Source organism: Canis aureus, chromosome 1 (genome assembly GCF_053574225.1).
Source record: "Canis aureus isolate CA01 chromosome 1, VMU_Caureus_v.1.0, whole genome shotgun sequence".
NCBI lineage: Eukaryota > Metazoa > Chordata > Mammalia > Carnivora > Canidae > Canis > Canis aureus.
In genome coordinates, this window is record NC_135611.1 from 84099778 (window position 1) to 84125448 (window position 25671).

At 39.5% G+C, this 25671-nt stretch overlaps 1 protein-coding gene across 4 annotated transcripts in view; it reads left to right on the forward strand.

Annotated features, from left to right (window-relative positions):
• Positions 1 to 18186, forward strand: part of TRPM6 (transient receptor potential cation channel subfamily M member 6) — a 154779-nt gene extending 136593 nt beyond the window's left edge. For 3 of the 4 annotated variants that reach the window (XM_077906685.1, XM_077906666.1, XM_077906683.1), the window contains exons 33-39: positions 39 to 104; positions 1942 to 2228; positions 2557 to 2639; positions 3382 to 3587; positions 10366 to 10417; positions 14978 to 15084; positions 17274 to 18186. In XM_077906685.1, the coding sequence (XP_077762811.1) occupies positions 39 to 104; positions 1942 to 2228; positions 2557 to 2639; positions 3382 to 3587; positions 10366 to 10417; positions 14978 to 15084; positions 17274 to 17407 (935 nt within the window). In that variant the 3' untranslated portion in view covers positions 17408 to 18186. The remainder of the gene's footprint in view (positions 1 to 38; positions 105 to 1941; positions 2229 to 2556; positions 2640 to 3381; positions 3588 to 10365; positions 10418 to 14977; positions 15085 to 17273) is intronic. The other variant, XM_077906673.1, reaches the window with a different exon arrangement.
• Positions 18187 to 25671: the final 7485 nt, after the last annotated feature.

Here is a 25671-nt window from a genome sequence, read left to right on the forward strand (position 1 = left end):
ATGCATACTTAAAACAGTAAATCTGTTTTTGTTTGCAGCCATTGAAAGGAACAATTTAATGAGGCTTTCTCAGACTATACCATTTACACCAATCCAACTGTTTGGTGAGTGCCATTTCTACCTTCCTGAGGCTGTGCCAGAGCAGAGGCATACCATCTGATTAAATTGAAGGAGAAAGTACTTTGCATCATTTTAGTGGAAAATTTTGTTTTGCCAGTGGTTGCAGTGAGATTAATTTTCTAAAGTGGTAATTCTTGTTAACTGGTCAGCTAGCATCTAGGGTCAAAATCTAGTACTGTGGGGATGGGACCTATAATGAGCAGCAGTTGGGAAAAAAGCAATAATGTTGCACCTGGCATTCACTGATTTAAGGCTGGAAGTAAGTAGGAAAGAAAAGAACCAACCAACCATGTGTAATAAACACAGAAGAAAGCGATAAATGTCAATACAGTAAAAACTAACAGGCATCTGAAGAGAAATCTTTGTATATTGTTTTCAGTTTGTTTTGTCTCATGTAAACTAATTGCTCTTAGCTCAGATAGTAAATGTCATTTTTAAAGGCTAGAGTAGTAAAGAAAAACAAGCTCGCATTAAGCCAAGGCTACCAGAGTCTCTCTGTCCAGCCAACTGACAATATAACAAGGGTCCCCACTCTGTCCTAGATCTTAATTCTCTTCACACAGGGACAGATAGGTGGCTTCTGATCATGGATGCAAATGCCTTCTCCTTCCTCATGGCTCTGTGGCTGGTTTCATAACCCAGGAGCTGTACTGTAAATTCTCTAAGTATTTAGAACTCTGAACAGAACTCAGTGGCATTTATCTGGGCACCAAGAATAAATATTTGAAAATATGTTATTAAGAATTACCTAGATGTGTGTTTTTTTTTTTTTTTTTGGTAGGCAATTCATTCAAGAGTGAATAAATACCTTTCTTTGTAAACCAGAATAGTATTAACAACAGCAAAAAAAGGTATTTGAAACAGGTGTAAGAAGAAAATCAAATACAGGCTGGACAGAAGTTATGTATAGAATATGCTACTTCTGTTATAAAGCGTTAAACATTAGGAATCTAGGCTGAATTGCTTCCTGTTCAGCAGCCTAAAAGTGGAAGCTATCTGGGAGTTAAAGAGCATTTTGTGTGTAAAATCTTGTAAGTGGGATTGAGTTTGTGTCTGAAGTTCTAGGTCACATTAGCCAAATTAACATATTTAATCCTTACAACAACCCAGTGAGGTTGAGCATTATTTTTACCTTCATTTTACTCATCCGAAAAGGGAGGCTTTAAGTAACTTGTCCAAGGGCACAAAGGAAGGAGGGAGAGGCTCTGGGGTATGACTGTGGTGTTAACTCCAACTGTGTTAAACCATGAAGTCTCAGTGGGGTGATATCACCCCCAAGGGAGCAGAAACCTCTTTTTCCATATAAAACACATATATAAATAGGTATATACACTGTATGTAGATGCTGTGTGCGTACATACTGTATGTGTACATGCACATATATATATATGGTATATTTTTGGTATTAGAATATCATGGAAGGAGGAATTAGAAAAAAATAAGGCTTGTAAAGGGGATGATAATGAAAACATAGGGCTAAACTATCTCTTTGAAAGTATTTGTCTTTAACAAAGGAATCCTAGCCCTGCTACTTTGATTTTATTTGTCTCTACTTATAGTTTATAACAAGAACAACTTAATTCTTATGTATCATTTGATGCTTTGTCCCTTCCTTCCCTCTTCCACTCTCTCCCTTTATGGGACAAATAACATGGCCAAAATCCATGCCTTTATTCTCTACTTGTTCATGCATAATTGAAATTCCCATTCTCTCCTGATCATTTGGGAAACTAAACTGATTCTGAGTTGTTATTTAGGACATGGTAACCTGTTACAGACACACGATGTCATTGCACTTCTCACCTGTATTTCTTTTTGCAGCAGGAGAAGAAGTAACTGTCTACAGGCTGGAGGAGAGCTCCCCTCTGAACCTTGATAAAAGCATGTCTTCTTGGTCCCAGCGAGGGAGAGCTGCGATAATCCAGGTGTTGTCCCGTGAGGAGATGGATGGCGGGCTCCGTAAAGCCATGAGAGTCATCAGCACTTGGTCTGAGGACGATGTTCTCAAGCCAGGGCAGGTTTTCATTGTGAAGTCCTTTCTTCCTGAGGTGGTACAGTCATGGCACAAAATCTTCCAGGAGAGTACTGTGCTTCATCTTTGCCTCAGGGTAAGTCTGAGACCCAGAGCTTAGAGGGATAGGTCAAAGAAAGTTCTGGACTACACCCAGATACATAATTGTATGTATTATATACGTAATGATTGGAGGCCATTGATTATCTTTAAGGCAGAGGACAGCCTATTCTGTTCCGAAAGTGGTGGTATTCCGTTATTTTTGTTTTGTAGAGGTTTTGGTTTTGGAGTGAAATGGAGTGTTGTGGGAGCTGAATGAGGTTAAAAATCATACTGGGGGGCCCTCTAGTTCTTCTATGATTATTGATTGCATGCATATGATAACAAACCAATATTTTTTATCATCGATGCTCCCTATTTTGTAGGAAATCCAACAACAACGAGCTGCTCAAAAACTAATCTATACCTTCAACCAAGTAAAACCACAAAACATTCCATACACACCAAGGTGAGTACAGGGAGTATGGGCACCATGATCCTTCATTTTAAGTGGGAATTTCTTTCAATTTCTTCTCAGCCCTCTTAGTCACGAGAAATGCCAGAGCTGTGGGGAAGTTCTCCATGATCTTATTTTTGGATTCTTTCTTCTATGGTTCTGTTAAAAAGAGAATTAGATGTCTCAGGAATAGCTTGACTTAAACACTGAACGTAAATGAGTGGAAAAGAGAAGCTTAGGCAGAGGCCATGACTAATGTCTCAGTTATGTGAAACATGAAGACCCTAGATGTAGTTCTTAATGTCCAGGAACATTATGGAAGAAAATGATTTCTATTTGAAGCACAGTTTCTTCCCCTGATATCTTAGAGAAGTTAGGGACTTTCTGAAATTGAACTCTTGTTACTTTCACTTGAGTGTCTCAAGACACTGGCATTTATTTAGCAAGCCAGATATAACTTCATGCTGGGGGTGATAGTAAAGTGTTATTGTTTCAATTACAAGGAACTTTATAGAGCACAGTAAGAAAAGTTAAGTCTGATACTCATAAAGGAGTTGAAAGGTCTCCTCAAAGAGAAGGGAGGTGGGTAAATGTGGGGAAAATGCTTAATCTTTGCGTTCTGTCCCTGCCATAGAAAGGTGAGGCATGTGCATAGTTAGATAATTTCCCCTGCTGCTGTTTGGTAATGTAAGTCTTACCTTTGCTGCTTTGTGGGGACTCAGTGGCCTCCTTCCCCATCCCCCCACACTTACAGGTTCCTAGAAGTTTTCTTAATCTACTGCCATTCGGCCAACCAATGGTTGACCATTGAGAAGTACATGACAGGAGACTTCCGGAAGTACAACAACAACAACGGTGATGAAATTGCCCCCAGCAACACCTTGGAGGAGCTGATGTTGGCTTTCTCTCACTGGACCTATGAGTACACCCGGGGAGAGCTGTTGGTTTTAGATTTGCAAGGTGATTAATAGCCTAAGACTTCATACAAACATGAGGTACAGTTTGGGAAACATTGACAAACCAGGGATGGTTTGTCCATGTCGTTGTCACCTACATTTGACCTTGGTTCTTTCTTTGTAAAACCATCATTAAGGTATTCTAATGGAGACATTCCCTGATAGTGTATGTGTGTTTCTTAATTTGAAAATTGAAAGATTGTATCCATTTTCTGAATGTATTTATTATTTTTTAAATTGTCTAAAGTGTAAGGAACCAGACAGGTGGCCCAAGAAACCTTATAAGAACTAGGATGTGTAATGTATGGAGTTGCTCTACCTAGCTTTGAAGGGAGTTGAGGCATTTATTTCAGAGACATTGTGCGGTGATGATTGTGAGCACCTACTATGTTGTTTCCGACTTAGCACAAGAGAAAAATATAGGCAGATGATTAGCTGTCTAAAATTTAAATACATCTAAAACTTTTATCTAAATGGGGAATTATTTTTTTAAAAATTTATTTTAGGGAGAGAGAGCAAGAGTACTGCAGGGAGGGGTAGAGGGAAAGAGAGAGAGAGAAAGAGAGAGAGAGAGAATCCAAGCAAACTCTGTGCTGAGGGAAGAGATCCATGTGGGGTTCAGTCTCAAGACTCTTGAGATCATAACCTCAGCCGAAACCAAGAGTTGGTTGCTCAACCAACTGCACCACCCAGGCACCCCTAAATGAGGAATGATTTTTGTACCAAATTTTCTAGTTTTATGGCTTCACCTTGAACTTATATTCATAATAACACTTCAGCATGCATTTATACACATGGGAAAGTATAAATTCTGGGCATTTTTCAACTGAGATATATAATCCTGAGGCATTGTGAGCAATGTCCAGTAAATTCTGATTGAAATTTGTGTCATGTGTTCAAGGACGTGTATAGACTTTTTAAATGTACTGATTTTGAGCTCAGTGCTTTGGCAATTTATAATTTAGCTTGCTCTCTTTGCTGTGTACCTTGATATGACAGTTCATAAGAGTACAAACTCAGTCTGAGAGAGGTAACACAGTGCACTTATAATTAATGGAAGCCTTTGATCAGTGCATCTCCCCACTATCAACACCTCACATGTGACTTATAATCCTGCAGCACGAAACAGAGTATCTCTAGCAGACTTTCCTTGCAGACAGAACGAAATATGTATTCAGGTCAAAGTTTAGTCCTTGGGCTCACTGACTGGGGCTTTGGTTTAAATAAGGGATTTAGCCAGGGACTTTCAGAAGAGTTATCTCAGAAGCAGCACCTCAAGGTAGATTTTATAGGGAACGTAGGCCCAGAAAGTTTAAATAACTTGCCCAAGGTTGCACAGCTACTGAAGAGGGAGCCAGGTTGCAGACTGAAGCTGTTTTGACCATCTATATGTTCTTTCCTTCTCACTGTACTGTCTTTTATTTCTTTATGAGTTTCATAGGACATAATCATGTTATAGGTTCATTTAAACAGATTGGGCATAATCCTTGTCCTCTCTGACTTCCCCATCTCTCCAGTCCTGGGATTCTGTACCAAAAGCCAACCTTGGAGGCTAGGCACAACTGAGATATGTAATCCTGAGGCATTGCGAGCAATGTCCAGTAAATTCTGATCGAAATTTGTGCCATGTGTTCAAGGACGTGTATAGACTTTTTATTAATAAGTCTCTCTGTCTTTTCAGATCTGCACTGTTCACAGAGTTGAGTTATATTTCTAACCCTCAAACACAATATTTAGGGAAGCAATATAAACAAAGTTAAAACAGTCAACATGATTCAGCTTTTAAACCAGCAAGTACATGATCCATTTAAGCCCAGCATGCTGATGCCCACAGCATCTGGTTTTGTAGCTCATGTTGGAGAGAGGTTGATTGTTTTCATCTGTATTCGAGTGTCTGTGCTTTGAGTTTTGGGTGGAGTTGTTTAAAAAGCAAAAACAGAAACAAACAAACAAACAAAAAAAACAACCAAAGAAAAACTTTAAGGAATTAATGATGACTCTTTAGTGTGTTTTGTATTCCACTTGAATAGGTTTTTGTTTAATGATGTTTATGTTTGGGGATTTTTATGTCTCTAAGTAATCCAAAGTGACACTAAACAGAACAAATGCTGCGTTGATAGTCTTGGGGGGGAAATGGAATTAACTTTATTCTTTTACTGGGCAATTATGTGAATTGCAGAAATAGGCCACTCCAAATAAACTATGTCAAAACACTGACCTTCAAAGAAAAGGAGAGTGGGCCTCATAGGATGAGCATGAAGAAATTGAGATACTTACTGGAGAGCTTTGGCCAGTTGGTTAGGCCTGCATTTATGGAAGAAGATGAATCCTATGCTAGTAACTATGAACAGTTATACAACTACAACTACTAGCTAATGCTTACCAAGCACTTATTTTCTGTCAGACACTTGGATAAAGACTTAATGCATTATTATATTTAATCCAAACCAAGTTGGAAGGGAAAAATGGGGAAATAAAATACCTTCATAGTTTAAAATACCTTAAAATACCTTCATAGTTTTTGGTTCAGTTTTGTATTTAATTGATTAGTATTTCTAGTTTTTGGAGAGACGATGGTATAATTGTTCAGGTAGTACTAGGTAGAGACTGAGAGGCCTGGTACCAGCAGTTTGGAGGAAGAGCCCTGGAGTTTCAGTGCTGGGGTATGACACCTGGCTACACCATTGGCTGTATAACCAGGGGACAGCCACCCAGAGTCCCACTTTGCTCATTTGTAATTGGGGAAATAATATTAAGCACTTACCTTGTTGTTAATCTCTCATGTTAAGGAGCTGAAATGAGGCAAGTTCTTGATCTATAGTAAGCCCTCAGTATTATTGTTGTCGTTAGTATTAATCTCCATGTAGCTCATTAAAATGGCAGTGACTCTTCATCAGCTTGCTGTGGCTCCCTAGTGCTTTGGGGGAAAAGTGGAATGAGAAACACTCTGGCAGTTTATCCTGGCAGCTTTTGTTTTTCTTCTCCTTTCTACTGTCTTCCAAGGGAGTGCCAATCATTAAGCCAGGAACTGCCACACTGGGCTTGGAAGCTGAACTCTAAGGAAAGGTTTGACGGTTTCTGCTCACTTGTAATTATACTATAGTTTTCCACTCTCTTTCCATTTAGAAATCCTACATGTGGGGCTTGCATCATCATCATTACATATGAAATCCAACACTTGATTTCCAGCAATGACAATGAAAAACAATTACACTTCAAATCAAGGTGGTCTAGAGCATTCTCTTTTTCCCTCTCTCTTTCTTTCTTTTTTTTCCAGAGGGAGAGAGAGAGAGAGGCTGGGGGAGGGGCCAAGGAAGGAGATAGAGAGAGAGAGAGAGAATCCCAAATAGGCTTCATGTCCAGTGTAGAGCCATTGCGGGGCTTGATATCACGACTCTGAGATCACAACGTGAGCCAAAATCAAGAGTCGGACACTTAACCGACTTTTCTTTTCTTTCTTTTCTTTTCTTTTCTTTTCTTTTCTTTTCTTTTCTTTTCTTTTCTTTTCTTTTCTTTTCTTTTCTTTTTTTTCTTCTTCTTTTCTTTCTTTTCTTTTCTTCTTTCTTTCTTTCTTTCTTTCTTTCTTTCTTTCTTTCTTTCTTTCTTTCTTTCCTTTTTTCAGCTCATTATATTCTTCAAAGAATTTTGGAGATACTAGATTTTTTTTTCCAACAAAGCAGTTTCCAGAATGAGTCAGCCTTTGCATCAACACCATCATCATGAATTCTACTGCTACAAAGAAGTTAACTTATTTCCACAGATTTAGAGGTTCACAGATGTATCTTAAGGTGGTTGGAATCAGAATGTATGTGTCTGGGTTTCTCGTGAAGGTATGCAACATACCACCTGCACATGGGCATTTACCTTATTAAAGTTGGTAAATAAGTGTGATTGGGATATGGAGATGTTGAAATGCCTAGTTTTCTTTCATATTGTATCACTCTCTAGAATGTTCCTTCTGCCATTGGAGGACCCCAAAATATGTATTTAGTAGTTATGCTTTGAACCGTAAGATTGAGTTTAGGGATATACAGATTTGTGGAAACTCCACTCTCATTCTTTTAGAGGGATTTATTCATTAGGAAAATGAGATCATCAGAACATGATTTTACCAGTGGTAAGAAAATAGAATTTTATTTTACAAGAGGTCTTGATAGAATAAAGATAATAAAGATAGTAGTTGACATTTTTTTGGCTTCCTCTGAGTGGGATACTTTGTGAAACAACTTGTATACAACAGTTCATTTAATCCTCAGTAAGCATGTAAGATAAGGTCCATTATTACTCACACTTTCAGATGAGAACACTGAGATTCAGAGAGATTAGAGGTGTCCAGGTCACATAACTAGAAGGTGATAGAGCCATGAATAGGACCCAGTCCTTTTGACTCCTGCCTATATAATAGGCAACAAGATTTAAAGTAAACTGGAGCTGATGTGATTTTGATCACATCAAAATCTTCCCTATAAACTTTCTTTTTCCTGGTTGACATGACCTCCTTAGGTACTATGTGTATTCTCAGCTTAAATTTACAGTTTCCTTAGCCATCAGCCTAAAGCTTATCATTGCTACAAAGTCCAGGCTTAAAGTTAGATCTGAGCTTAAACATGAAAAGGATTTTTAACGTTTGTAGTCTCTCTACTGATGACACTTGGACTATCTTTCTGTTTTTCTGTTTATTTACTACATTTTTGGAAAAGCAGTCAGCCTAGGCTTTCCTTCTTGTATGTGTAATGAGAACAGTATAAAGAACCCAATCCTTCCTATGACTTCTTTAAAAAGAATAGAGGCTGAGCAGATCACATTTTACACACCTCCCCCTGAGCCTGACTTTCAGCCTTACTTTTTCTTTCCTTATACAAAATCAGAGAATGAAGAGATTGTAAGCCAGATCCTCTTAAAGAGAATTCAGAGGGTTTGTGAACTTTGATGAGAAGACATATTACACCATTATTTTCGCTAACCTACAACTGAAATTCATCATTTCCTTCAATTATAGGGGAGACCACAAACCACAGTGGTATTAGCAGTACCCATGACTATTTGCAATAGCAATTACCAATATTAACATAGCACATTATGGTGTTGGCAGATATCACAAAAACAGTGTTTATATGTATTACTTGATGTATGGTAGTTACAGACTTGCACTAGATTCTGTTATTTAATGTGTTAATAAAGAGGCACATGTATTGCAGAACAATTTAAACAAAGATTTTGATGACTGTATTTCAGTATTGTTGGTTTTCTTTGTAATCTTATGTATTTAATTTATGCATTTTTAAAACATTATTCTGAGAAGGGGGTCCCTTATTTTCCCCAGACTGGCAAAGAGGGTCCTGACGCAAAAATGGTTGAAAACTCTACCCTAAATGGGTTATTTTTCTAAGGAAGTCAGTTTCTTGGGGGAAAGGTCTACAAACTATAAGGATTACATTTCCATGTGAAAAGTTTAGCATATGGTAAAACATACTGAGCATGGCAAAAAAAAAAAAAAAATCTTTTTAAAATAGTGGTTAGAAAACATGAATATTTTTTTTACCAAATAGAAATACATAATAAAGCTCTACATTTCATATGATTTTTTAAAAAGATTATTTATTTATTTGAGAGAAAGAGAGGGGGTGAGAAGCATGCTGCCTGCTGAGCAGGGAGCCCTGCCTGGGGCTCAATCCCAGGACCCTGAGATCATGACCTGAGCTGAAAGCAGATGCTTAACCAACTGAGCCACCCAGGCACCCCTTTCATATGATTTTTAAATAATTTTCCTGCAAGGTTGGTCTCTTCCAAGCAAAGAGAACCAGTACAGACCAGAGGCTGATCTCTGAAGTTGTTGCAAATGATGCATTTGCATCTGATCAGCTTGTCTGTACACGTTACTGCTGGTGGAAGACGGCTCCTCTCCAATTGCATTTTATAACAGATTCATTCTGAAGGTCGATTGCCGTTTCGATCAGTGTTAGCACTAAATTCCATTCGTGCTGTCCTTTTATGCTTTGGTGTCAGTTTTTTATTTTTTATTTTATTTTATTTTATTTTTGGTGTCAGTTTTTTAAAAACTAAATCTTATTGAAGAAAAACATTTGTTCAGGGACGTGCACACAGCAGAAGCATGCCTCTCAAGCACAGGTGTAACCAGCATCCAGATCAAGAATCTGTTTATGAATGCTGAATATGTAGCATATGACAGGTGCTTTCAATGGAGCAGAGGTTGTATCCACAGAATCGTGCAGCCCCTTGCGCCTTGCTGAGCACTGATGGACTCCACCTACGGAGATCACAGCCTCATGGGAGGGTCACAAGCTTTGGCTCAGCTCGAATCCTGTTATCATCACTCGTGAACTGTGCAGTCTCTGACAGACTGCTTCATCTTCTTGAACATCAATGTACTCGTTGTCAAAATGAGGATACGAGGATGCTAATACTTTTCCTTTCTAGTTGCTGAGAATTACAGGGAATATAATTAGAATGTCTAGTATAGGCAAATGATAAATGAATGATGGATGCCACTGTCAGTAACTGTGAACACAACACTAAAACGTTCATTTGTGGCCTCGAAGTTTATTATGGCATAACAGGAGATTGCGGGAGACAGTGAATTTACTAAAATCTTCAGGCTCACCTGAATAATTTTTATGGCACACTGAAGTCACATAATGTTGAATTTACTACAGGGTGAATGTAAGTTTAAAGAAAGAAATTAAGATTTGGTTATTATTTACTTGAATTCCTGAGGAAATGAAATCCCCATTTGTTAAATGTATTTTATTTTTCCTTTGGAGGTGTTGGAGAAAATTTGACTGATCCATCTGTTATAAAACCTGAAGACAAACAGTAAGTTGATTTATGATGTTATCATTTAGAAAATTGCACTTCACACATTGTACACGGCTTTTAAAAATTAATTTCTAAACATATATATTTCTTGCCTAGATCCTAGAAAGATTTTGAGATGGCTTATGTTTACCTATAGGCTGGATATCTGTGTTGGATATCTATATATCTATATCCACTACAATAAATTTTTTTATAAAGAAAAATGCATAGATGAGGACAGAGGGGCAAAAAGAACATATGGAAATAAAATTAGATGAAATTTGAAGTTAATACACATAAATGGAAAGTATAGAGACCAATGCAGCAACTAGGATTTTGTTGCAAATTTAACTCTGAGTTTTCTGGTGGCCCAAGCAAATGGGAAGTATGGGGTAAGCTCAGTATCTATAGGCTTTGACCAGGAAGCAATGTCATAGGAGAAACACAGCTTCCCTTGTTGTGCTCACAACAGAGTCCCTGCGTTCTTGTCATGGGCTGGGTCTTCTATCACATGCCTATAAAATGAAAGGCGTAGAGTGTGCTAGTCAGTAACAGCAAATCTACAAGCGTTCAAAACAATGGGGCTTACGTATGAAGCATCAGATTGTCTGACTTAATTCGGGAATTCAGTTTAAATTATGTAGAAGAATGAATTGTCTGCCTGGCCTCTGAATTCCCGTGGGCATTTGATCCCATATATAGGCTTTTGGGAAAACTTGGCAGCAGAGGGTCCAAGGTTCTTCTGAGAAAGGTGGAGGACAGAGTAGTGTTGGTGCTGATTAAGGACTGATCAATATGGCAGACGACAGCGGTTCTCAAACATGAGCTTCCATCACAATCGGGAGAGCTTGTTAAAACACATATTGCTGTGTTTGTGATTCGGCAGATTTGGGGTGAGGTCAAATAAGGTAACAAGTTCCCAGATGATTCCGATGCTGCCTGCCTGGAGCACACTTTGAGAACTGCTAGCACGTGGTATTTTTACTTCTTTGTTGCTGTACATGTCTGGATTGTAGAAAAAATATATATAAAAGAAATTACATAGATGGGAAATGTTTGTAAAATAAAATCTGAAACTTTTACTTTTCTTCCACAGCACTCACATTGTAAACATTCATTGCTTTAATGCTCTATTCCTTTCCTCGGTGATTTCCTCTAAATATGTTCTTATCTGTAGGCAAAGAGGTCCATCTAGAAGTAATATTAGCTATTCTTTTGGACTAGATGAGTTAGAGAAGGTAAAGGTGAGCCATAATGCCCCTATGCATCCAACTCCTATGATATTTGAGCATGGAATTCATGTTGTAACCCTTAGGGTTCAGAAAAAGGCTTTATTGGTTTTTTTGTTTTAGCAGAGCTAAAGTGTTTTTAGCTAAGGATATTATTATTATTTCTTCAATAGCCCTGTGTGCCCACGGGTTTGTAGGGAACCAGGAACCTGGTACTTCCTTCATAATTTTGCAGTGAAAAATGGTTTGCCTATAGAATGAACCCAGTTTATGTACACTCCATCATCTATTACATTTCGACCTTGATATATATCATTTAATATGACCTGAATGTTTCCAACTTTTAGAATTCAGAGGATTATATTATCCCAGTTGAGTATTTTAATTGTGTTCTGTAGGCCAGTGGGTCTCAATTTCTATTAAGGTCACTGAGGAAACTAAAAAAAAAGAAAAAAAGAAAAAAGAAAAAGGAAAGAAAAGGAAAAGCTTCTGAGAATGAGTATCACATCAAGATTTCTGAGGATGGGGCTCTGATGTCTATATTTTTCGAGAAGTTCCCCATGTGGTTCTGATGGGCAACCAAGAATGGGCACCTCTTGTCTTATGGCAAACTATCGTTTATGACTTGAAGATAGGAACTTTGGAAATTGGTAGGATGGCTGTAGCCTGCCTGGTTTCATGAGGTTACTAATTTTGGGTGCAGTTGGTTTTCCTGGGTAAGGTAACTTTTATCATAGTGGTGGCAGGTGATGTCTAATTGGTTCACCAACACACGCGTTTTTGAGTGCCGTGTGGGCTACAGGAAGCACAGGCCATAGACCAGTAACAGCAGTACCATCTGGGACACTGTCAGACCTGCGAACTCTCAAGACCCTCCCTTGACCTACTGAATCAGAATCTGAATTTTGGTGAGATCCGCAGGTGATTTGGTATAAACTGTAGTTTGAGAAGTGCCTAAGCAAGCGCGTTCGCATGTTTGCTTTACCCTTAAGAACAACGTTTGGAGGAGGCTTCTTCTGTCCCCGATCCCAAATGAGAAAACTGAATCTCAGTCAAGATGGTGAACTAACTTGCCCATGAGGATAAGAAGTCAATGAGAGGACAGACTCCTCTACCAAAGGAGAAGAGGGTTGTGTTTTTTTGGATTTTGTGTGTGTGTGTGTGTGTGTGTGTGTGTGTTTGTGGTACAGATTCTGATATTATGTGTAGTGCCAGTTATCCCTGAGCACACTTGTGTGTGTGAAGACACGGTCATCTGGCTCCTCCCAAGCCCTCTCTGGCCACTTAATGCACTTCCTCAGGTCACTGAGCCTCAGTGGAGGCAACCTCAGTTACTGGCCGTCTGGGGTTGTTTTCCACTTCCTGCCTTGATGGTTTGGGGCCTTTGACAAGTGCAAAATGATGGTGATTACAGGATCTTTAGTAACTGTGTATACATGGCACTAATTGTAGAACCAAGCTACCACTTGCTTTTCCTGTGCTGTGGAAAATCTGGAAAACAGGTTTTTGGTTTTTTGTTTGTTTGTTTTGTTTTTGTTTTTTTAACTGAGACTGGAAGTCTGTAGGCCATGCTAGGATCGTAGACCCGATAGCTACAAATAGGTGTTTCCATGACTCCTTCCCCATCTATCCTACACGGGGAGTGGTCACACCTCTCGTGTAGACATTTCAGAGACACTTAGATCCTTTTGTGTTAACTTTCACAGAGCTCAGAGAGGGAAATTATCTAGTTTACCACTTTTATCTGAGAATCAGGAAAACCCTCTAAGTTGGGGGTTTTCTTGATTTTCTAGGGGTGGGGTGGGGTGGGGGTGGGGGGGAAGTAATGACATTATGGAATGCAGGAGTGGAGTATTCCAGCAGGGTCTAGAGAGAATAGAAAAGGAATGCTTCCATCTGAATGGCTGAAACAACACCTTTATTTTTCACTCCAGCGGCATCATAAGAGTTCTGGTACTAAATTGCAAGTGGTTCTATCTTTTTTTCCAAATATTTTTTGCCACATTTGGGTTCGTCTTATTAAAGTGGTTCCTTAGCAGATGCTCTGAAGGAGAGGAGTAGTGAACAAGAGGCAGCTTATGCAGCCGGGTAGATACCAGCAGAGCCGCACTTTGTAAGGGCGATTGAGTGACCAGGAAAGTTAATCCCGGGTGTCTGTTCACGTTGTCTTCCCCAGAGATTTCCTCCACCTCCTCGCCTCGGAGCCACGAGGCAATCCGAGAGCAAACTGACATCAGCCCTCATTCTGAGCTTGGCACATCTTCAGAGCAGCTACTGTTGTTCTGCCAAAAGGAAGTGGAAATTGAGATAAATGTTTCAATACTCAGATGGAAAAAAGTCCATTTTTACACCACGTCCCTTTTGAAAAACCACATTCCTCAGAAGCGAAGTTTATTGTTTCCTTTTGTGAGAGTTTGCTTTTTCTTTTTTCTTAAGACGTGGTATTTAAGAGTGGTAATTGAGTTCAGATTTTAGAATGTGCTGTTTCCACTCTGCATGTCATTAAAATAAAATATTACCTTTCATGAAGTCTCTTTGGGAGTGTCCCTGGTGTGCTCTGTTCCGTGGTGTGCGGAGTGTCAGCCTGAAAAAAAGCGTCGTGCAGGATCTAACCATGGATGAACATCGATCCTAGAATCCTCTAGGGATCTGTCGTGTTCTGGAGTGTTCAAAATGTGCCTCATCTGTGCTGGTCTGTTTATAATTTTGTCACTTACACGTAGCATATGTAGTTTACGTCCACAAAGTCACTGTGTCCTCGTGGTCTTGTCTTTCCCCCAAGGAGCCCAGCTAGAGCAGTTTGCAGGATAAGAACCAACTGTCGCAAGAGCTGTGAGTACTAGAAGTAGGGTTTTGTCAGGCATTTATTTTTGAAGACGTCAGTTATCTTCTGAAAAGTATTTTGGGTTGGAAACAGTGTATGTGAATCTTTTCAGAAGGTGTGTTCTGATAACAAGTTTGTTTTACGTCTCACCTCACCTTTCGGGTACTCGGGTACTCGAGTAGAAAGAACATTTGGTGATGAATGTCATTCTCTCACCCCATATGCATCGCAAAGGGTCTCACTGTATTTTGTTCTACTGCGGGTACATAGAAAATTCACTCTTCTATCAGATTAGCGTTGAAATGAGTTTCACAGCAGGTCTTGGAGTTGGGTACAAAGATTGAAGTGCATTTGAATTTTAAATTTGCAAACCTAACATAGTTGCTTCCCCAAAGCGCTCAGTTCTTTGTTGGCTCCTTCAAGTTTACTGGGTTACTATGGGATACTGCTCGGTATCTCCGAGAATCCTAGTTGAGCTCCTTTTCCTCCGCTGTGATCTCATTGATATTCTGATATTTCCTCTAGATCAAGAGGAATGGTGTTTGGACCAGCCAATTTAGGGGAAGATGCAATTAGAAACTTCATTGCAAAACATCGTTGCAACTCCTGCTGCCGGAAGCTCAAACTCCCGGGTATGCCCCGAACAATTCTATTTCTCTCTGAGTAAATCTCTCCTAGAACAACATCCATTGTAACCTGGGATAGAGTCGAAAATCTCAATCACATTTTTATCTCATTCACAGTCGAGGCCTGACTTTCTGACTGCAAATTTCTCAAGTCTCTGAAGGGATTACAAGGACTGGGGATTTACTTCAGGTTCTGCCAAAATGTGATAAAACAACATTGGGCCCAATTCTTGTCACAGTCTCTCCAAGGGGAGAGGTTTACCGACTTAATTGGGGTAAAATTGAACGGAGGTGGGTTCCCCTACCCCCACCCCTCCTGCTCTGAGTCCTGTGTGGCGGCCACAGGATTTCAATTCTTTTTTTTTTTTTTTTTTTTTTTTTTTTTTTTTTAGGATTTCAATTCTTATTTACTCATTGGACACTTGGGACCATGAAGGATCTGGGGACACAACAGCTGTCAATTAAAGTAGTGCCGTTCACTACAAAAAACCTGCCACGTTAAACATATATTGCAATGCATGTTTTCAAAAATCTGATTTGATAATATGGCACACTTTTTCCGGAACTGATATAGTCACCGCAGACAAATATTCTTAGCATAAAAGCAAGCAGCTGGACGTCTGTGTCCCCAGGCTGGCAGTCCCAGCTCTGTCGAATTCTTCTCTTTTATTCCAGAACGGATGCTTCATGTCCGTCCCTGCTTGTTCACTATTTTTCTTAGGTCATACCAAACTTGTCCTTAGACCGGAATCTCACATTTTAAGCAGAGTAGCCCTTCCTGCCTAAGAATAAATGACCAAGCCCGGAATCGGAAATCAGTAAAAGATCATCATCCTTTGTAGCTTGGGATGGAGTAGGTGTAAATTTACAACAAAGAAGGGCAATTTCTAATCTTGTTGGAGATAGAGGTAGGAGGTCGAGAAGCTCTCATGGGCATGGCGTAGTCAAAGACGGGGCTTGGGAGCAGGCTTCTAGTTCCAGTGGGAATTAGCCTGCCAGCCAGGGCTGGCAACGGGGGAGGCGGTGGGGTGGGCAGATCGGACTGGAGTGGCAGAGAGGGGGACCGTCACTCTCATCTTGGGGCAGCTCAGAACCCAGTCTCACAGTGGCATGGCAGACTTGGGCAAAGAGATCAGTCCACAACACATTGGACGTGCTGCCCAGGGGCTTCCTCTCTGGAAGACACGGGGACTGTATCTGATCAGCCGGGAGAACAGGAGGCGGGAGGCATAACTCGCTGCTTCCATCCGTGAGCTCAAGTTAGCTCTTCTGCATGATTAAAGTTGAGATCATTTTTTTTTTTTTAACCCATGATGGTGGGTGTTGAGTAACTCAATAATTCCTCCACGTATGGACTTAATTTTTGTTTTCTTTCAACACTATAGTTAATGCATTTAAGTGGAAATTAGGAATATCCCCATTTATTCAGACATTTGGTAATATGAATATAAAAAAAGCTTAGTTAGGAAAACAGAACTGCAGGTGATATTTCTTTGCTCTTGATTATGTTCCTTTTTTTTTTTCTCCCTCTCTTTAAGGAAAGGTAGTTCAGAATAGAGTATAAAAGCATGGAATCCAGAGCCAGATAGTTGAGCTCATATCCCACTAATGCGTTTTACTAGCTAGGGAACTTCAGGCCTTGATTTTTCTCATCCATAAACTGAGTTTAATAACACCTAGTTCCTAAAATTGATGTGAAGATTGAAGCAATATATGGATAGGTCCAACAAATGTTGGTTATCAGTTAACTATAATATGTATTAGTTTTATATCCAGATAATCCCCTTTTAACACTAAAAAATAATATTGGGAATATACATTTAAGGTTAACAAACTTAATCATTACAACCTGGTCCTGTGCATCTTTGAGCAATGAAAATGCCCTGTTTCCAGGCTGGCCTCACTCAACTCCAGCCAGATTGTGCCTTCTAGGGCACAGTGTGTGGAATCTAGCAATCACATCTTCCCTCCCCTGCCCCTATAGCAGCACTAGGGAGTTAGGGTGGCACACGGACTCTGGGGCCGGGGGAGAGGGGTAGTCTGGACATGGAGGGCTCGAGTTTCACATATCTGCCACCTGAGGAAGCAAGCAGGGTCCTTTCTTAGCACTTGGCCAGACCTAAAATTCATTTTATCCGTGTGGACACTGCCTTCTTGAGGATTCCCTGTAACTGTCTTCATTGTTTTCCTTGCAGATTTAAAAAGAAATGACTATTCCCCTGGAAGGATAACTTCCACTTTTGGACTTGATATCAAAATGGAACCCACGGAGGGGGCTCTGGCAAGGAATACGGAGAGGAACTCTCCAGAAGATGTCACACGACTGTAAAAAGAGAAGGAGAAGCGAGAGGATTCCAGCCGTTGATCTCCTTTCCATGAAATCTTTGGCAACAGAGATGGATTGGAGTAACGTAGGTGACACCAGAGCCTCTGTTAGGATGGCTTTACCCTGTGGCCCTCCTTGAGACACGCCTTCTGAGCCTCAAGTCTCACCTGCTGAAAGACCTCACTGGTGTCTGATGAACGGGTTCTCCCAGATACTGACCTGGGCGCATGGTGCTCTGCATGCGCTCATCCTCCTGCAGTTTGGTGGGAAGACACTCAGATGATCCAGTGGGAAGACTGCTCCTTCCTACCTCATTGCTTTAGCTGGTGGCTTAGAACCCCTGGAGCAGGACGGGTGGGGGGTGGACACCAAAGAACCAGGGAAATGAATTTAATTTATTTTCTCACTGTGTGTGCTGACTCTTTGCCCCCACTGCTGTTTGTTACCTCATCCGCATATTGTGTTTTTGTGTGGATGTGGATATAAAAACCATCTGACTTCCTTTCTCCTTTCCCACGGCAGAGGGCTTTGAATAGCAACAACCAGCAAAGCAATGGAATGGGGAATGGGATGTGTTTGCACAGATGAGACCATACTCCTGCACGGTCTCACCAGTTAAAAAGGTAGTATCCTGGTGAAATCTAGATGCATTTGAGGTTTTTTTTTTTTTTTTTTTTTTATTGGTAAATCACAGGATGCCTGGACATTTCAGGTTTTTTTCTGGAAGAAAGGAGAAAGGAAATCTAAAACAAATGCTCCTGCATGCTTTTTAAAATATATATATATATATATATATATATATTATATATATATATATTTTATATATATATATATTTTTTTTTTTTTTTTCTTAAAGGGGAATGAGGATATGCAGAATTAGGAATTACCAAAGAAGTATTTCCTCTTCCCTTAAGCTCAGGGGTACTATCAGTTAGCATTGACTAGGCCAACCTCTAAAACACGACTCTCTTTTCCAAAGCTGTGTATATAATATCATGGGCTAAGTTACTCTATCAGGTCCTCTGGGGAAAGATGGGGTTTCTTACTGAAAACTCGCTTTGAAGGTGTTCACTTCGTTCCAGTGCAGAACGCTGGTGGCTTAAAAGAGTGCCCCGGGGTGCATTTTAAGTTAGGCCTCAGAACACGCCAATCAGTTTCTGAGGCCCAGAGGAAGGCTCCCAGGACGGTGCACTGCACAGAACCTTTGGGGAAGCAGCCATCCCTCTTTTGCACCCTCTTTTGCAGAACAAGCATGGACTTTCACACAGGAGAGAGTGGAAGGGCTTGAAACTCCTCTTTATCTTTAGCCTTTACATGAGCTGGTTTGCTTAACCCACCTTCCTGTATTTCCAGGTTATACCTCAGGGGACATGTGGCCCGAGCACACAGGGCTTGAGAGCCACAGATTTAATTTGCCAAGGGTTGCAGTTGGTTCTTAGGCGATTTGCAAGAAACTAATTTGTACCCCTTTTACTTTTGGTCTTGGAAGTGGTGGTGGGCAGGACATTTGGGTGATTTCTAGATTGACAATGGGGATAAAATGTTAAACGCTTTTTTTCAGGACCTAACTGCTTTATCCTATTCTGCAAATCACTAAGGGATCTATTGCACTGAACTGTGGAAAGAGGCAGTTTTACTGTCCAAGAGCCAAACTAAAGGCATTCATTGATTGGTCAAATATTTGTCACCTGGCATGGAACTTGAAAACAAATGCATTGTGATTTCAAATGCCTGTGTTGTACCTCTTCCTTTCTTTTCTCTTCTTTTCTTTTCCTCTTCTTTTCTTTCAGAAAAGCCACCAAAATAATATACTTATAAAGATGAAGTGCTGATCAGAGATCCCCATAGGATTGCTTGCATGCAAATACTGATGTGACAGTCATGACTTTTGAGTGATTCATGACCACAGAAGGGTGGATGTCCATTCATTCATTCGGTCAGTTTTATTTTATTCAGTCAGACTTTTACCAAAGTGCCTTCTCTGTACTGTGTGAGCAATGAGGATCAATGAACAGAGCATTTCTTTGCCCGTAAAAAGCTTTATGTCTTGTGATTCTTTCTTTTTTTTTCCTTTGGTACCAAGTTTGGATTTCTGGTTAATACTTAAAAAAAAAAAAAAAAAAGAGCCCTGATTTCTGTGGAGAATGTTGGATCCAGTGACGTGTCCCATGCTGCCTCTGCCAATGGGTAGTAGGTTCTGACTGGAATACGTGAATTAGGGCAAAAAGAAGACCTAGCTAGGGCTGGTTTTAGGAACCACTGAGGAAAAACAAAGTCTACAATCTTTGCATGAGCACAAAGCCCATCTCACAGATGGGATCTGACTTGGGGGATCAGAGAAGCAACCGGGTTCCCAGGAGTCCTTTCTGAGGGCATCTTGTGTACACATACTCCTTTCCAGGAGGCTGTATGTTCCTGGAGTGACTTCTGCCCCATGACATCCTAAAGCCTCTGTCCACTCTGGGGAATGAGATCAGATATAGTTTTGGGTGTTTCTTCCTCATTGTTATTTCCTGTGGCTTTGCAAAACAAGTTCTAGGTGACTAAGACTTCCCAAGCAACCATTTACTGAATGTTTAAAAAAATAATTTTATTTTCTTGGTGTTTGTTAACCGGTTTTAGACGAGATGGGCCACTGAGGGTCTAGAAGGCATGATACAAATGCCCCATCATAGTCTGTTGTCTCTCCATCAGCCACTAGCATCTGCACAAAACATGGCACATTATAAGCTTCCAACATTATTTGTCGAAAGAAATAATAAAACCTTCAAATGGTAATGGATTTTGTTCACTAGGTAATAAATCAGATTTGCATTTTTAATCTAGGAGGGAATGATTACCAATTCCTTAAGACCCAACACAATTCTTTTGATCTCTCTCTGTTTTAATTTTCCAGGAAATAGCTTTTAACAACCTATACCTTGTCTATTGAATTCTCAACCAGTTCTTGCCCTTATCATTGTTGTGATACCAGAGTACAGTCCTTCTTACTGGGGACTGTTGAAATGAGATGATAACTTCCCAGAAACTGCCTAGAAATAATCATCACTTTATTACCCTTTGAAAAGAAGATTGATAGAAAAGTCATTTGAAAGATGGTTCATTACCATGCCCTAGTCCGATTTCTTTACTCACATCTATCCAAAGCATGAGAAAGGGAGGATTATTCTCTGAGGTCGGAATTTGAAGGCTGTGTGTTTGCCTCTTTGAAGTCTTGGTATTTAATTTTCTGTAGTCATTTCTTGGGCAATTTTCTAAGAAACTAGTTGAAGCTAATTTATCATAAGTTAAAGTCAAATGACAGAAAAGATTTTTTTCCCCCTTAACAGTCTTTTATTCCACAGAGGTTAGCTTCTGAAGGAAAATGAGACTTAAAATAGCATTTCAAATCTCCAGCCACATGGGTGGGTCCATAGAATAGAAAGCGTTCCGGAAACCACACTGGTTTTTTTTATTTCGCACAGTTATTATTTTGTGACTTTTCTTTCCAGACCATGATGTACAGATAAAATATATTTTTGTGAAAAGCCCTCCTAAAAATAATTAGTAAGTTGCTTAATGTTTCAAAGAGAGATTTGTTTTTTTAGTCCTCGAGCAGTAACAGACCTTGGTCTGTATCATTGACAGACTTTGGTATAACTTTATATAATTTGCCTAACCCTTGTCTTAACCCCTAACTCTGAAATGGAGATGATATGCTTACCTTTTCAAACAAAGGTGAACAATAATGAGAGAGCATGTATAAAGCCCTTTGAGAATCTCATTCACCAGGTTTCCTGTGAGTATGGGATCCAGTTCAATAAATAATAAGAGGTTTTCATTTTTGATATTATGTGATCATTATTTAATGTTTATAGAGGATGCTCAGTGGACCTGTTTCAGTGTAAACACAAAAGTGGTCTCTGCTATTTCTCTGTTTCCGAAGGGAAGAAGCTCATTGCTCCCTTTTTGTTTTGAAGCTTAATTAAATAGCTCAAAATCAGGACATTTACCATTTCACAGTATCTCCTATTTATTTTGCTTTTCGGTGTATTTAGGTTTATGCAGTTAATTTCTTTTGCCATCTTCTGCCTAAAGAAAGCCTTCCGGAACAAGTAAAGCCCAAATCTGGCACCATGACCAGTGATGCTTTTGGGAATAAAGGAGAGCAGGTTTAGAATCATGATGTTTGTAAAGCTGGATGTTTTACAAAAATTCTAATTAACAGTGACTTACATTTTGTCAGTATGGGGCTGTTTAGTAATAAGAAAATTCTGGCCTTTAGCTTGCCAGCATCTTTTAGCAACTACAGTTGACCATTGAACAACATGATTCAAATTGCATGGGTCCACTTATACACAGATTGCTTATAGTATAGTATTGTAAATGTATTTTCCTTATGATTTCCATAATAACATTCCTTTCTCTGGCTTACTTTACTGTAAAAATAGAGTTTATAATACATATAACATTGAAAATATGTACTAATTGACTGTTTATGTTATTGATAAGGCTCCTGGTCAAGAGTAGGCTACTGATAGTTAAGTTTTGGGGGAGTCAAAAGTTATGCATGGATTTCCAACTGCAAGGGAGGTTGGTACCCCTAATCCCTGCGTTGTTCAAGGGTCAACTATAGTCTCCTTTAGAATTTTCACCTTTCCCCAGTGATTTTTTTTTTTTTCATTGTGAACCTGTAGAAATTCCATTTGCTACATTAGTATCACAAAGTCCTCACAAGTATTATGGTAGAAACCCTTTAGCTAATGACAGTCCAAATGCCTTTCCATGGAGACATTTGGAGGAACCATTTATTGATATCATGTGATTGCATTTTGGCTTCTAATGAACCTTTTTCTCTGTTTCTCTATTGGTCATCGACTAAGAGTTTACAGAGCCTCAGGATCTTTTGGTAACCAAAAGAAACTCTTGGTGTGTGTTATAGGCTAAAATGTGCCTCCCCTCCTTTCACCCCCAAATTCATGTGTTAAAATTCTAACAGAATTGTGACTGTATTTGACTTTAAAGAGGTACTTAGATTAAATCAGGTCATTAAGGTGGGCCCTGGCCCAGTATTACTGATGTCCTTATAAGAAGAGGAGATTAGGACACAGACACACACAGGAAAGATCATGTCGAGACACAGAAGGTGGCCACTTGCTAACCAACGAGAGACACCTCAGAGGAAACTGGACATGGCAACACCTTTTTTTTTTTTTTTTTTTTTGAGAACATTTGCCCTTTAATTTGCATTTAAAATCAGTTTCTTTAAATATTTTAGTTACAAGTTCTGAATAGTGAAGACAGAGTAGATGCTGCAGGCACTCAGTATCAGCTCCCAGCCCCCTCCTCCCCCAAGCCTTGCTTCTCTGCTCAAGATCCAAAGGGGCACTAAGTGGCTCCTGGTGTCACGTGGCCACCGCCTCAGGCCTGGATGCAGCTGGCTTGGACTTTAAGCCTCCAGAACTGTGAGGGAATTAAGTCCTTTCATTTAAGCCACCCAGTCTGTTACTTTGTTGTTATGGCAGCCCTAGAGAACTGTTATGATGTGTTGCCGTATTTTGGAATTCCCTACTTACTTTTGAAATTTTGTAGATAGGGGCTTGGGGATCAGAGACGCTGGTATCAACAAAGAAGAGGAGGAGGAGAAATGATTGTGGGATGCATGCATCTGCTGGGGGTGAGGATAGAGTACCACGGGTGGTGGTAGGACTAGTGAATTGCTTTATTGAGAGAGTAGAGGATGGTGTGTTCTGAAAGATCACATGAATGTTGCAGATGAAAACAAGCATGGGCTGAGCTTCATGAGATTGGATATTTGCTTACTGTTAAAGGGCTTCTGGGGATATCTTAGGGGATAGGGTGGGAATAGAGGTGCAATCCCTAGTTTTATACTACTGTTCAGTACACATCCTATTAAAGAAATATTTATGGAGGCTTACCATGTCTTATCCCTTACACTAAGGTTAGACTTATTAGATAAGACCCATTTCTGTCCTCAAAGGTCAAATAAGGACCATTGTCCTCCAGGACAAATAAGGAATTCACAGTATGCTGATCATCATTGCCCAGCAGTAATAACAATTAGAATGGTAACTTTTTAATGTTATTATTATAGGCAACATGTATTGAGCACTCATTATGTGTTAGGCATTGTACTAAATGTACATTACACGTCATTTCATTTATCTGAACACCAATCTGATGGCTATGCTCATTATAAAGATTTGGAAATGCTGGTTAAAAGTTAAGTAACTTGATTAAATCAGTACCCAAGAGGGACCTAGGAGTTAAAGCTAGATCAAATCAGTAACATAGAAAGCTAGGTAATACGAGCCAGCACATTTAGTATGCCTTAAAACTGTAAAAACACTTATGAAGGAAATTAAAGATGACACAAAGAAATGGAAAAACATTCCATACTCATGGATTGGAAGAACTAATATTGTTAAAATGTCTATACTACACAAAGCAATCTACACATTTAATGCAGTCCCTATCAAAAACACCAGCATTTTTCACAGCGCTCTGGAACACACAATCCTAAAATTTGTACGGAACCACAAAAGACCCTAAATAGCCAAAGCAGTCTTAAAAAAGGAAAGCAGAGCGGAACATCACAATTCCAGACTTCAAATTTTATTACAAAGCTGTAGTGATCAAGATAGTATGGTACTGGCATGAAAACAGACACATAGGGCATTGGAACAGAATAGAAAACCCAGAAATGGACCCATAACTAAATGGTCAACTAGTCTTCAACAAAGCAGGAAAGAATATCCAATGGGAAAAAGATAGTCTCTTCACCAAATCGTGTTGGGAAAACTGGACAGCCACTTACAGAGTGAAAATGGACTACTTTCTCACACCATACACAAAATAAATTCAAAATGGGTGAAAGACCTAAACATGAGACAGGAAACCAACAAAATCCTAGAGGAAAACACAGGCAGCAATGTCTTTGACCTCAGCCATAGCTAATTATTACTAGATATATACAAATGTCTAACCAACACATGAAAAGATGTTCAACATTACTCATCAGGGAAATACAAATCAAAGCTACAACGAGATAGCATCTCATACTTATCAGAATGGCTAAAATTAACAACACAGGAAACAATAGATATTGATAAAGATGGGGAACAAGGGGAACCAACCCTCTTACACTGTTGGTGGAAATGCAAACTGGTGCAGCTACTCTGGTGAATAGTATGGAAGTCCTCAGAAAGTTAAAAATAGAAGTACCATATGAACCAGCATGGCACTACTAGGAATTTACCTAAAGGATACAAAAACACAGATTCATTTTTTACAGATTTTATCCATTTATTCATGAGAGACACAGAATACAGGCAGAGAGAGAAGCAGGCTCCATGCAGGGAACCTGATGCGGGACTCAATCCCAGGACCTCGGGATCATGCCCTGAGCCAAAGACAGACGCTTCACTGCTGAGCCACCCAGGCATTAAAATAAAACTGATTTGAAGGAGTACATGTGCCCTGATGTTTATAGCAACATTATTGACAATAGCCAAACTATGGAATGAGCCCAAATGTCCATCAATTGATGAATGGATAAAGATGTGATATATATAACTACATATATAACTGTATATATAACTATGTTTATAAATATATATATGTAATGGAATATTACGCATCCATAACAAACAAAATCTTGCCATTTACAGCAACATGGACAGCACTGGATAGCATTATGTTAAGTGAAATAAGCCAGAGAAAAACAAATACTATTTGATTTAATTCATATGTGGAATTTAAGAAACAAAACAATTGAACATAGTGGGGGGGGGAGAGAATCTTAACAAAAGAATAAACTGAAGGTTATTGGAGGGGAGATGGGTGAGGAGAATGGGTTAAATGGGTGATGGGTATTAAGGAGGGCATTTGTAGTGATGAGCACTAGGTGTTGTATATAAGTGATGAATCACTAAATTCTATACCTGAGATTTAAAAGAAAAAGAAGGAGAAGGAGAAGAAAGAGAAAAGAAGAAGAAGAAGAAGAAGAAGAAGAAGAAGAAGAAGAAGAAGAAGAAGAAGAAGAAGAAGAAGAAAGAGAAGGAGAAGAAGAAGAAGAAGTTGTTGTTCTAGAGCATGCATTCTGGAACAGATTGAATTGCAGATTTGAAAGTCAGGGCCTAATTTAGGTCATCAGATGAGAAAATCCAAACTGGCATCTGTGGAATGTTACCTTGTGTCCTCTGCATCTGTCAATATCAAGGAAATCTTTCCTGCACCTCAATGGCCACTTATAGACTGTGTAAGTC